The 11,880-nt window shown below is 45.7% G+C and overlaps 1 protein-coding gene across 2 annotated transcripts in view; it reads left to right on the top strand.

Annotated features, from left to right (window-relative positions):
* The window catches only part of DNAJC6 (DnaJ heat shock protein family (Hsp40) member C6), a 191,160-nt gene extending 181,464 nt beyond the window's left edge, over window positions 1-9,696 (top strand). For both annotated transcript variants that reach the window (XM_075557188.1, XM_075557190.1), the window contains exons 16-19: window positions 871-1,134; window positions 3,651-3,793; window positions 6,093-6,269; window positions 7,408-9,696. In XM_075557188.1, the coding sequence (XP_075413303.1) occupies window positions 871-1,134; window positions 3,651-3,793; window positions 6,093-6,269; window positions 7,408-7,509 (686 nt within the window). In that variant the 3' untranslated portion in view covers window positions 7,510-9,696. The remainder of the gene's footprint in view (window positions 1-870; window positions 1,135-3,650; window positions 3,794-6,092; window positions 6,270-7,407) is intronic.
* Window positions 9,697-11,880: the final 2,184 nt, after the last annotated feature.

Consider the following 11,880-nt stretch of genomic DNA (forward strand, 5'->3'; position numbering starts at 1 on the left):
CCAGTGAAATCCTCCGGGTGTGAAATTGAAGCCCACTTGTGACATTTCGAAGCATCTTCATTTACTCTTGGGCACTAGCCATGTTTATTACAAACAGTGATTAATCGCACTGGTTGACGTTTTAATAGCCTCCCCAAGAACGAAGTCATTCTTTTGTATTCCTGGTCCTTGTCACTTGGTTGTTTGGACTCCACTGAAGAGACAGAACCTGCTGGGAAGTGGTGGGGGTTGGGGGAGGCACAGGGAGAAGAGTCAAGGGAGGGCTCTTGAGGCTTGGGGATGGAGTGGTCCCAGAGTCAAGTCTTAGCTCTGCCACTTGCCTCTCCCCAAACCCAAAACCAGACTCCCTGCCTTGGCGTCACTGCTACTGAGAGCAACCCTATGGGCCAGGGTAGAACTGCCCCTGTGGGTGTCTGAGATGCTGCTCTCATGGGAGCAGAAAGCCTCATCTTTCTTCCGCGGAGTGCCTGGTGCTTTCGCACTGCAGATCGTACGACTGTAGCCCAGCTCATAATTACTAAGGGCTCCTTAGATCACTTGCCTTCTCTGAAATGCAGTTTGTTCATCTGGAAAAAGTGGGTGTGTAGGGTGTGTGTTTGTGCGTGTGTGTGTAGGGTGTGTGTGTGTGTAGGGTGTATGTGTGCGCACGTGTGTGTAGGGTGCGTGTGTGCATCTGTTAATAGATACCTAAGAATGGCATTGTGAGATGAAATGAGGTGATGTATGTGCCTACAAATCGTCTAACAACTAAAATGTTCATCATTTTATCAGATAAGCCACAGGGCACTAAAGTCATAAATAGTATCTTGGAACACATGAGTTTGTGGACACTTGACTAGTTTGCCCTCCTTTCTCTCTTTTTTCCTGTAGGTAGTTCTTCCTTTACCAGCAAACCCACTACACCAACTGGATTGGGTGGAGGATTCCCGCCTCTGAGCTCACCACAAAAGGCATCTCCCCAGCCTATGGGTGGAGGCTGGCAGCAGGGTGGGGGCTACAACTGGCAACAGTCGCAGCCCAAGCCACAGCCCAGCATGCCCCACTCGTCACCTCAGAACCGACCCAACTACAACGTGAGCTTCTCAGCCATGCCCGGGGCCCAGAGCGAACGTGGGAAAGGACCCGCTAACCTGGGTAAGGGTCAGGGCTTGGCACTTGGCAGTACGGCTGGCCTTATCTGTGCAGTCCTTCTGCCTGAGTACTCCTGTCTAAGGAAAGTGACAGAAAACACTTCTGGTAGCTCTTGAGGCATTCCTACAGTTGTGGAAACCATACACGAGGCCCAGTCCCATTGCTGTGTCTGGAGCCAAACCTTGGGGCTAGCACACTGTTTTTGTGCACACGGGGTCCAGTCTGAGGGCAGGGCTGCTCCAATCACCACATCGCGGTCAGCACCTAGCCCGGCTCTAGATGGATAAATGTGGAAGTTGGGGTAGAACCAAAAGGTAAGGAACTTTCCAAGCACTGTTTTCAGATTTGCCCTGGGATCCTAGTTTAAGATAGAGGAGTGCGTGCACCTTGGTTTTTGATCCTTTTTATGCTCTGGTTTGTCGGTGTTCCAAAGACCAGCAGGACACCTCAAGTGGGGTTTCCTCTCTTCTGAGAGCCAAGTTAACAGGGCACAAGCTGGGCAACAGGTAGGGCTGGGGAATGCCTGGATGGGATTCTTGGCAAAGGATGGAAAGAAAGGCATTCGGCATATAGCAGCAGTGGCTAAGCTGGGCTTTGTTGAAAACGCCATCCTGGTACATTTTACACTTCAGTTGACTAGAAAGGAGAGCAGAAAGTGATGAAGGAGGAACCCTTCCCTCTGAAGACGACGGGAAAGGCAGTTCAGCCCTTCCTGCTCCTGCGCTTGAGTATTTGCTATGTGTCAAGTGCTATGCTTAGCCTTTCCAAACATTATTTCATATCATCTTCAACACTACCCCAGATGGTAGATCAAGAATCTCTGGATTGGGTAATTTCTGAAGTTTATGAAGCTTATAAGTGATAAATTGGGATTTGAACTCAGACCATTTAAATCAAGGACCACTGTTCTTTACAAAAAATTTTATATATACATATATATGTAATAATTTGTACATTGCATTATATATAACACTATTTGTCAATTCTACATTTCCCAACTATTTAGCAATATCTGTTACATTATTCTTGTACAAATATCACCCCTAGTCAATGCCAAATTTCCCATCACCTTAAATAGGAACTCTCCCTGCTTCCCAAATAACGGCTCCCTCTCATGACCCTTGCTCTTTTGTTCTGGGTGTCATCCTTGCTGCTCACAGTGCTAACAGGATTGGAAGTCCTTTGTTGGGGACATGTAACATCATGACCGTGCTTTGGTTAGCAGCAGGTACGCCTTGCACAATTCCAGAGGATTGTGGCTGCTTTTCCATTTATGTGTCTGGTGGATGTGGAAGAAGTGCCTTCTATCAGCAGAAATATACAGAGTACTTCTCTATAGAAAGCCGTGAACAAGACGGACGAAATCTCTCGTCTTGCAACACTTACGTTTTAATGTGTGCATGTACGAGTGTGTTCAGAAAGCTGTGTAGCATGGAGATGGCAAACGGATTTCAACTCATGCTCCAACTTTGGTTGGTTAGCGTTGGTATGGATGGCTTGCTGTGCTTCACTTTGCTTTTATTTACCACACACTTGAAAATGTTAACTTTTAATTCTCACAAGAACGCAGTGGGGCGGGTCACATTGCTTACATCGCCCTCATTCTACGAAGGAGGATATTGAGGCCTGGAGATGAGAAGGGGTCTTTAGAAGCAGCAATGGGGTTGAGCATATGTGCCCTCCTCTGGCTTCCCTCTACTCATGAGGCCAGAGTCAGACATGGCCCCACGCTCCATCACCTATTCTGACACCGACGATTCCTTCCACACAGCTTGACAGCTGAGCTCTCACCCCAAACCAACCAAACTCACTGCCATCGAGTCAATGCCAACCTATAGGACAGGGTAGAACTGCTCTTACGCGTTTCTGAGATGGTAACTGAGTCTAAACGGAGTAGAAAGCTCTGTTTATCTCCCACAGCGCAGCTGGGGAATGTGAACTGTTGACCTTGTGAATCAGAGGCCAAAGCATAACCATGACACCACCAAGGCTCCCACACATCTGTGCTAGGTTCATAACGCACTGCAATAGCCACGCAAAACTCACAGACAGAACTCATAATTAAGAGAAGTCTAATAAGGATTATTAGAGAAGTCACCAGATTCCTACAAGTCAGCATCAGAAAACAGTAAGGACAGAGTCATTGGTCTCCTCAGCCAGCAACCAAGTCTTTCTCGGTTCTTAGTTGTATGATTGGGAGAAACCATGAACAGCCGTATCTGTTAAAGGTGGCAAAGCAGAAAGGGAATTGGACTTAGTCTAATCATTCAGCCTTAAATTCCATCATGACCATGGAGAAGTTATAAGAGTCTGTACTGGTCACTGGTCTCTTAAATTCCTCATTTTCCTCATCTGAGAAGTAGACATGACAAGCCTCCGACCTTACCCACAGGGTGAGGGTGAGGACTCAGGGCCTGACTGCCCGCGAAAGCAACCCGAAAACCCCGAGTGCTCTGAGAGAATGCGGGATTGTGTTCAAGGGTGAAAAGCTGTAACGGTTTTCAAAACTCTCGTGGCAGATGGGAAACAGAAAGCGGCAGACTTTGAGGACCTGCTCTCTGGCCAAGGCTTCAACGCCCACAAAGACAAAAAGGGGCCTCGAACAATAGCTGAGATGAGAAAGGAGGAAATGGCTAAGGAAATGGATCCCGAGAAATTAAAGGTGAGCCCAGCGTCATCCAGTGTGACTCTCCTGCTTGAGAATGTCGTGTTGTGAGCATGCACAGAGCCTCCTGCATGGACACAGAATACATTTTACGGCTTGGCGTGGTCACACAGGTTACCTTTGTTTAACTTTCAGAAAGGGAGAGCGTGCGCTTGATGGGGGTGATTTTGCTATTCAGATGGCGCTCCCGGGCTAAAGAGAGCTGATGAGAAAGGGGATGCTCTGTCTATGTCCACTCTTTCTGCCAGACCAGTGGGCCGGGATGCACTTTGGAACTAACAAGATCTGCATGTATGAGGACAGGAACCCAGGTGGCACTGTGGGTTCAGTATCAGGTTAGCCATGAGGTGAGCAGTTCACACCCAACAGCCCCTCTGAGGGAGAAAGTTGGGGTGTCTGCTCACCTAAAGACTTAGGGCCTCAGAAACCCCCCAGGAGCAGTTCTCCTACAACCTGCAGGGTTGCTGCGGGTCAGAATTGACTTGCGGGGAAGTAGAGCTGGGAAGGTGAAGGGACATATGGAGCTGGGCTTCCCCAGAGCCCTCTTCACTTTCAACCACAGAAGTTCTACTCTCAGTTTGGGTTTTTCCTTCTAGAGGGCTAGAAAATATTTCCTTTGGAGGTGGGAAAATGTTTCTCATTTGAATTTACCCTTTTGATTTCATAGGTAAGTAGTAAGTGGCTGTTGGTTCATAGATGAGGATGTTGGGTGGTCAGGAAGACACAGGTTAGGATGGAAAGAGAGGGGCCTTTCTGCTGATACACAGTGTGAGTTTGTAAAGAGTTTGTGAAGTTGAAGAGAGAATGCCCTTCACAACTAAGGAGGTGGCTCGTGTGTGTTGAGACATGGAACCTGCTGGCACTGTTACAATCTGGGAGGATTGTAACAGAGGATCCCTTGCTGCTCTAAAGCAGCTCCCAAACCAAGCCGAGCCAGCCTGCGGCTGTCCACATTGTGAAACATACACTCAGGGATGTACACACTGCTCCTTTTCTCTGTCGTTGCTGAACAGATTCAAGCATCTGGTGCAGATGTCTAGACTCTTTGATGTGTTGTTGAGTACTGTGGAAGGCCCTCTGTTTGCACTGGGTTTTCATGTCCATAGTTGTACCCGCCCACTGTCACTGAGTTGGTTCAGGTTCCGAGTGACCCAATGGGACTTACTAGTTTTGCTTCCTGTGGTTTCCAGGACTGGAGATCTCTCCAGGATTAGACAGCCTCATCTTTTGCCCCCCGCACAACCAACCTCACACAATATCTATTTCCATCCAAAACTTCACTACAACCTTTGCTACCTGAAGACATTCCTTAGGTAAATTCTAACAGTTTGGCAATTCTTTCCTATAAAAAAAACCCAAAGCAACCTAGGGACCTATGAATGACTTTACTGGATGAATGCATTTAACGAGTACTTCGAGCTCCATTTTGTGCTGGGCATGTTATTTGGTTCCTGAGACACAGGGACAGATGAGCAGAGGTGTCTTTCCTCAAGGAGCTCCCCCTAGTGGTAAGACAAGACAAGACAAGCACATAGACCATGGGGTTAAATGAAACCCCTATCAGGGTCACGTGCATCAGTTAGAACGAAACCCATTGCCATTGAGTTGACTCCAACATAGAGTGACCCGATAAGGTCTCCGGGCTGTAGGTCGTTAAGGGAGCAGGTCACGTCATCTTTCTCCCACGGAACAACCCCCTGTGGTTAGCAGCCGAAGGTTTGGCGACAGTGACACCAGTGTCGCTCCAGGAATCTCATTGTTGCCGGAAGTATTCAGTGAGTGTGTGCATGCATCAGACACTGTACTTGGTATGGCATATAGCAGGACAAAACACAGAGTGTATACCCTCATGGATTATTCTCTTGGGAAGGAGCACCGGTTTCACAGTGGTTAAGCACTTGACTGCTAATTGGCAGGTTGGCAGTTGGAAGCTACCCACGACTATAGGGAAGAAAGATATGACTCTGTTTCCTTCAGGGTGACAGACTGGAAATCCTATGGGGCAGTTCGACTCTGTCTTACTGAGTCTCTGGGAGTCCGAATGAGCTTGATGGAAACGGGTTTGCTTGGGGGGTAATTAACTCTCATAGCGGGGTGGGGAAGTAGGGGAGGGGTCCAAACTCTCAAAGGCTAAGGGTATGAATTGTTTAGCAAGTTTCTGAATATGGTGATGAGTAACCAGATCAGCAAGGCACGAGGCGGAGAGGGGAAAACTTAAGGAGCCCTGGAAGCCCCGCGCACTTTAAACAGGACTGAAAAAGCATTTGGATTTCTTCTTCATCCCCCGCACTTACAGATCTTAGAGTGGATTGAAGGCAGAGAGAGGAATATCCGAGCCCTTCTTTCCACAATGCACACGGTGCTCTGGGCCGGGGAGGCCAAGTGGAAGCCAGTCGGCATGGCGGACCTGGTAGCTCCGGAGCAGGTAAAGAAGGCGTACCGGAAGGCTGTCCTGGTGGTGCACCCAGATAAAGTGAGTATGACTCGCCGAACTGTGCTGTTGTCTCGTCTCGTGTCACTCTTTTGTAAGCCCCATCCTTTCAGTATATTGCTTGAGTGCATCATTTAATTAATATCTTAAACCCCCCGATGTAGAGTTGGATATCTAAACAAACAGTTATACTTCATGAAGTAGGTAAAAACAGATCACGCTACAGATCACAAAACAACAAAATCGGACCTTTCCGAGAGAGGCATATGACTCACCTGTAAGATATACAGATATAAATTGTGTCCTGCCCTCCTCTTACAGTATCAAGGATGCGCTAAGAGATGGACAGAGGACGCTTTTCTGCTCAAAGACAGACTATATGGAGGCATAGAACATATTTGACAAAACTGGGGAGAATCAACAGAATATTCAAAGTGGAATAAATGAAATACCGTATTGCTGAAACTAGTTTATGTTTTCCTAAAACTGTACCCACATATAAGTCGTGCATATTTCAAAAACTGAAAAACGATGAATATTCAAACTAAGTAGAAGTGAGTCGCCTTGCTTCCACAGGGACGATAGGTATTCTATGGCCCTAAGCTGTAACTGAAAGGTCACTTGGGATGGGAGGAGCCCCTGCTTCTTGAACCTGATGTGTTTGACTTTCGTTTCCCTTTTGTGACTAGTCTGAATTAATGAGAATCAACTTTTTAATTTTAAGAATCACATAAGGAAAAATAACGGGAGCCCAGAAAAGTCCACAACTTATATGCCCCACTATCAGTCTCAAAGCACTTACTCGTTCGGGGACTGGAAAGTGTGGGTTAGAAATATAGACAATCACTGGGAAAGTCTGCTGCAGACTCCAGTATGTCTGTAGTGGCTTCTAGAGACTGAGGATGTGTCTTTTGCTCCCCAGGTGTTCTCTGTTTCTCAACATAGCACCACTGAAAAAAATGAAACCGTATTGTCTCCACCATATGTGAATTTCTAGGACGGGGGTTTGTGGGTCACGAAGTGTCACAAAGTGAAAGAGAGAAATGACCCATTTAAAAGACATCCGTCCTTCCGAATCCATACATTGGCAGCATTTTAATATCATACCCATCTGCCCTGAGCCCTGTGTGAGTTCTGTTGAGTTCGGAGGGAGCTGACGTGTGTTTTGTTCTCTCTGTAGGCTACTGGGCAGCCCTACGAACAATACGCTAAGATGATTTTCATGGAACTAAATGACGCATGGTCTGAATTTGAAAATCAAGGCCAAAAGCCCCTGTACTAATTCACAAGCTTTCCCATCTCGGCTGCAGACGTGTACTAATGCTTAGTGTGTGTCACCGTTCTGAGTATTCACAGATGAACCAAACAAAACAAATTCAGTAATGCGCTTTCAGAATTAAACTGTTAAATAACTCGTGAGTTAATTCCTCGTCGATAAGGAGTGTGGATGCTTGGTTTCTCGAAGTGCCCAGCATAAAGTGTCCGGAGAGGAGAGGACAGAACTTGTCAGTCACATGACCTTGCAGAGTGACAACACTGCAGCCTGCTCGGTGGCCAGCCGACTCAGCACTGGCCTGGGAGAAACGGAGCTGGGGTCATAGAATGCACAGCCCCCATCGCATTGGATGACATGAGCAGCAGTTTAGAGGGTAGAATTTCAAGGCGGTTTTCAGTGATGGTTTTAGCATTTTCTTAAAAAGGTGTGATCTGAGCAGTGGCGTTCCGGATTCGACAAACACACCCAGCAAGTTTTTTCTGTCCCCCACCCCACCCCCGTGGGAATTTACTATGACCTTTAGCATACCTGTACACTTGTTTTGGTCAGGGGGACTAACACACACACGAAACAGAACCTGAAATACGGGAAGTGGTTGTGCTACAGTCCATTGATTACCGGGGGCTCTTGCCAGATTTGTGCGCCAGGGAAAATGCTAGCTATAGAAAACAGGGATTCTGGGCATCTCGAAATCTCTATTTCTGGTCTGGCGGTTCGGCTACTCCCTTCCATTTCCTTCATGATACTTTGGCCAATTAAAGATAAAAAGTCTTCATAGTAGAGCGTCGCTCTGAACCTCACTGGAAAGGAACTCCCACTTCCCTATAAGTCTTTTGCTTAGCCAAGAATGTTCCAAGCTGGAAACAGGTTTTGAAGCCACTTGGCTGGTTCACAGTTTATTAGACCTGGTAGCCAGTTCTTGGCTCAGCATTCTCTTGGTTTGTGGGTGGTTGTGGTCCCAGATTGGAAGGAGACAACCCTGAACTCCTGACCTGAGACATACCCACTGCAGTGAAGGCTGGGCTCGCCTGCAGATCGACTCAGCTGTCAAGTCAGTATTTGACTCAAAGGAACCAGATGCCCCAGCCCCTCCCCACCTGGTGAATTGGGACCACTTGGATTAGCTGGTGGGGTTTATTGTTTTAAAAATAGTTGGCAGTCCAAAGGAAAAACATTCACACAGGGACATCTGTGAAAGCAAAGCAAGAGGGAAGTCTTGCCAGGCCTCACAGCAGCAGGATTGCAGTTCAGTGTGTGGGCCGCTAAGCAGTCGGTACCTTGACTCTGGTAGGTTAGTTTGGGGCTGCACAGACACATAGTATACATACGCAAAGCAAACGAGCAAAACGATGCCCAGGCTCATCTTAAAAGTTTATATCAATATTGTGAAAAGCTTTCAAAAGTTGTTTTTCAATGACAATCATTTTTGGTTTCTATTTTAATTTCTTTGTGGCAAACTATACCAGAAAAGCAGCATGTCAAAAATGATTTATGTTCTGTATAGATCTTTTTTTAAAATTTTGGTTATAAAAGTTCACTATTTATTTTACCTTTAACTGACAATGTGAAACTCGCAGAAAAATGTTAAAATATACAGCTGTTAACTGTTCAAGGTAACCATAACAACTAGGTGTTATTTATTAATGTATTATGATATAATGTTTGACCAGTATGTGCTTGTCTTATTTAAAATTGGAATGTGAGACATGTTGCTGTGACCTGTTTTTGTTTTTTTGTTTCTTTCCTCATTCACATCTGTAGATAATGTGTGAACTACCGTAATATAACAATAATTAAAAGGATATTATGTGGATGTCACGTACACTTTGAAATGGTAGAACTATATTAGCTTTGTATCACGTTTGGATAATTCATCAAAGTTCACATTTAAAACATCATCAACTTAATGCTATGTAATTAGCAATGAGAAAGAATCTTACCTAACTTAAAATTGGGGGGTTTTCCCCCCTCACATGTCTTTTCCAGATACATTATACTTCTGGACCCCTATTTATCGCAAGCCTCTTAACATACGCAGACCTGCAGGTGGTTGCATTCCTTTCAAATATCTGGTTGTGACGCAGCTTGTTGTTGGTCAGAGTCACTGTTTCATTCATATTTATTGTAATATATTTTTTGTTTTGTAAATATGTTACACACAATAAAATGTGATTGGTCTAAAATATTTGTAATGTATATTAAAAGGCTCAAAAATACTTACAGAAACTTAAGTTATTTTCGTACCTGTAGGAAATGGATCAGAAGCCGGAAGCACGCCCTGTAATGCGATTCACTTTTCAGGAGACTAGTGAGGAGATAAAATCTGATAGGATTTCTGGATTGATACTTTAACCACCATATTCATCCCTCCCCATACGCATGATCACGTTGGCCATTTTAGCAATATGATCACCACTCAGTCAGGTTACTCGAAGACTGTCTTTTCAACAAGCAGTCCCAGAGAAATCCCAGCCTCCTAACTGAGAACTCTGAGTGGGTTTTTCAAAGTGCATTCATAGGCTGAGGCATAGGGCTGAATCCTGGGGTCATGGGACCTTGTTATAGAAACAAAGCCCTTTGTGCTCTGTTGGGCAGAAGCAGCACGTTCATCTGGGAAGAAGAAATCTGATGAAACCAAGGCACTGAGCTCTCCCTGTGCTGCCTGCATCTGAAAAGAATGTCCAGGGTGGGTGGTAACGCCACTGCTGAAACACCACTCTGGTCAGCATGAAAGGGGGCAAAAATGAATTCCACAAACTATTATCACAGCAATATGGACAGTTTCTTTGCCGGAAACACCTGATAGGGAATTTAGGTCAAGTAAACAGGTTTTGATTGTTCTAAAGAAACTGGTGCTTGAGAAAAGCGGTAGAGTGTTTGTTTAACCCCCAAAGAACCAGGTTTGAGTTTTTGATATGTCTTCTGTGGACTATTATATCGGGAAAGTTTTAGAATTTTCTTTTCTTTCTTTTTTTAATTTAAAATAATCATTTTATTGGGGGCTCCTACAACTCTTGTTACAATCCATACATCAATTGTATCCGACATATTAGTATATATATTCCATCATTCATTCTTTTCTAGACATTTACTTTCCACTGAGCCCTTTAGAATTTTCTTAAGTCTGCATCTTAGCACCTGCAAAACAGAGATAAAGCATGCGTATGTAAACTGCCAGTGATCATGTTTGTCCTACTAAGAAGTAACATTAAGTAAGAGCTTTGGTGGCAATGCAGGCTACTAACTGTAAGGTTGGCAGTTTAACCCCCTCAGCCTCTCTTTGGGAGAAAGATAGGGTTTTCTGTTCCTGCAAAGATTTATAGCCTCAGAACCCCATAGAGGACCACTAACTAGTGTATATTTTATGGTAGAAGAGGAGACATTGAAACCTAAGGTTGTAGAGAGTGGCTAAACATCAGCAGGAAAGGGCACCCCAAAGCCACTTGTGCCTGGCTCTTGTTCCTGTCTCCTTGGGCCCAGAAACAGATGCCCGCATAAAACGAGAGTCACCGCGATGGTTTTGTAGTGACCAAAGCTAAGCCCACTGCCACCAAGTAGATTCTGACTCACGGCAACCCTGTATAGTATCCCTCAGGCTGGAAACCTTTATGGGAGAAGGTAGCCTCATCTTTCACCCTTGGAGCGACAGGTATGTTTGAACTGCTGGCTTGAACTTAGCAGTCTAAAACTTACCTGACAGCCACCACCAGGGCTGTTTGTGTAAAAAGAAGCAGCAGTGGCGAGTTAGAAGGAAAACCAACATTGACTGATTTTGTAAGATCTCTCTCTCCGGCCTAGAGTTACACCTCGGTCCTTGGCTCCGCACGAGAAAGAATTTACGCCTGGCTTGTGATCCAAGTGAGTTTAATGAGAGTTAAAAGAAGCTTCAGGTTTTACGCGGCACCCATAGGATTCCTTTCGACCATGCAGCCTGGCAGAGACTGCTTGGCGTCACGCAAAGATCTCTCTCCCAAATTTTCCTCCAAAAAAGACTTGTCTCAAGTTCTTTCTCAAGTTCTCTCCCCAGTTCCTCTCGTTTTTTGTTTTGTTTTTTTTCTCTCTCCCTGGCTCCTGCCTTTTCAAGGATTGCAGGGGGTGGCGTGGTGGACGACCCCAGATCAATCCCATTGGCTGGATTGAATTCACCTGGCCCAGATGGGCCGATCCAGAGCCCACCCATGCCTACTGGTGGAAAATCTAGGCCTTTGTTCTCTCGCGCTTGGCCCTCTTGGGCATGCGTCGATGGACATCCCATCCCTGCCTTTCTGCCTAACAATTTCGGTTGTGTCATGCCACACTTGCATTTAACTTAGGCACTGGCTCGAGAGGCTTCTCCAGTGACAGGTGTGGCCCTACGACATCTATTTTACATACATA

Source organism: Tenrec ecaudatus, chromosome 1 (assembly GCF_050624435.1).
Source record: "Tenrec ecaudatus isolate mTenEca1 chromosome 1, mTenEca1.hap1, whole genome shotgun sequence".
NCBI lineage: Eukaryota > Metazoa > Chordata > Mammalia > Afrosoricida > Tenrecidae > Tenrec > Tenrec ecaudatus.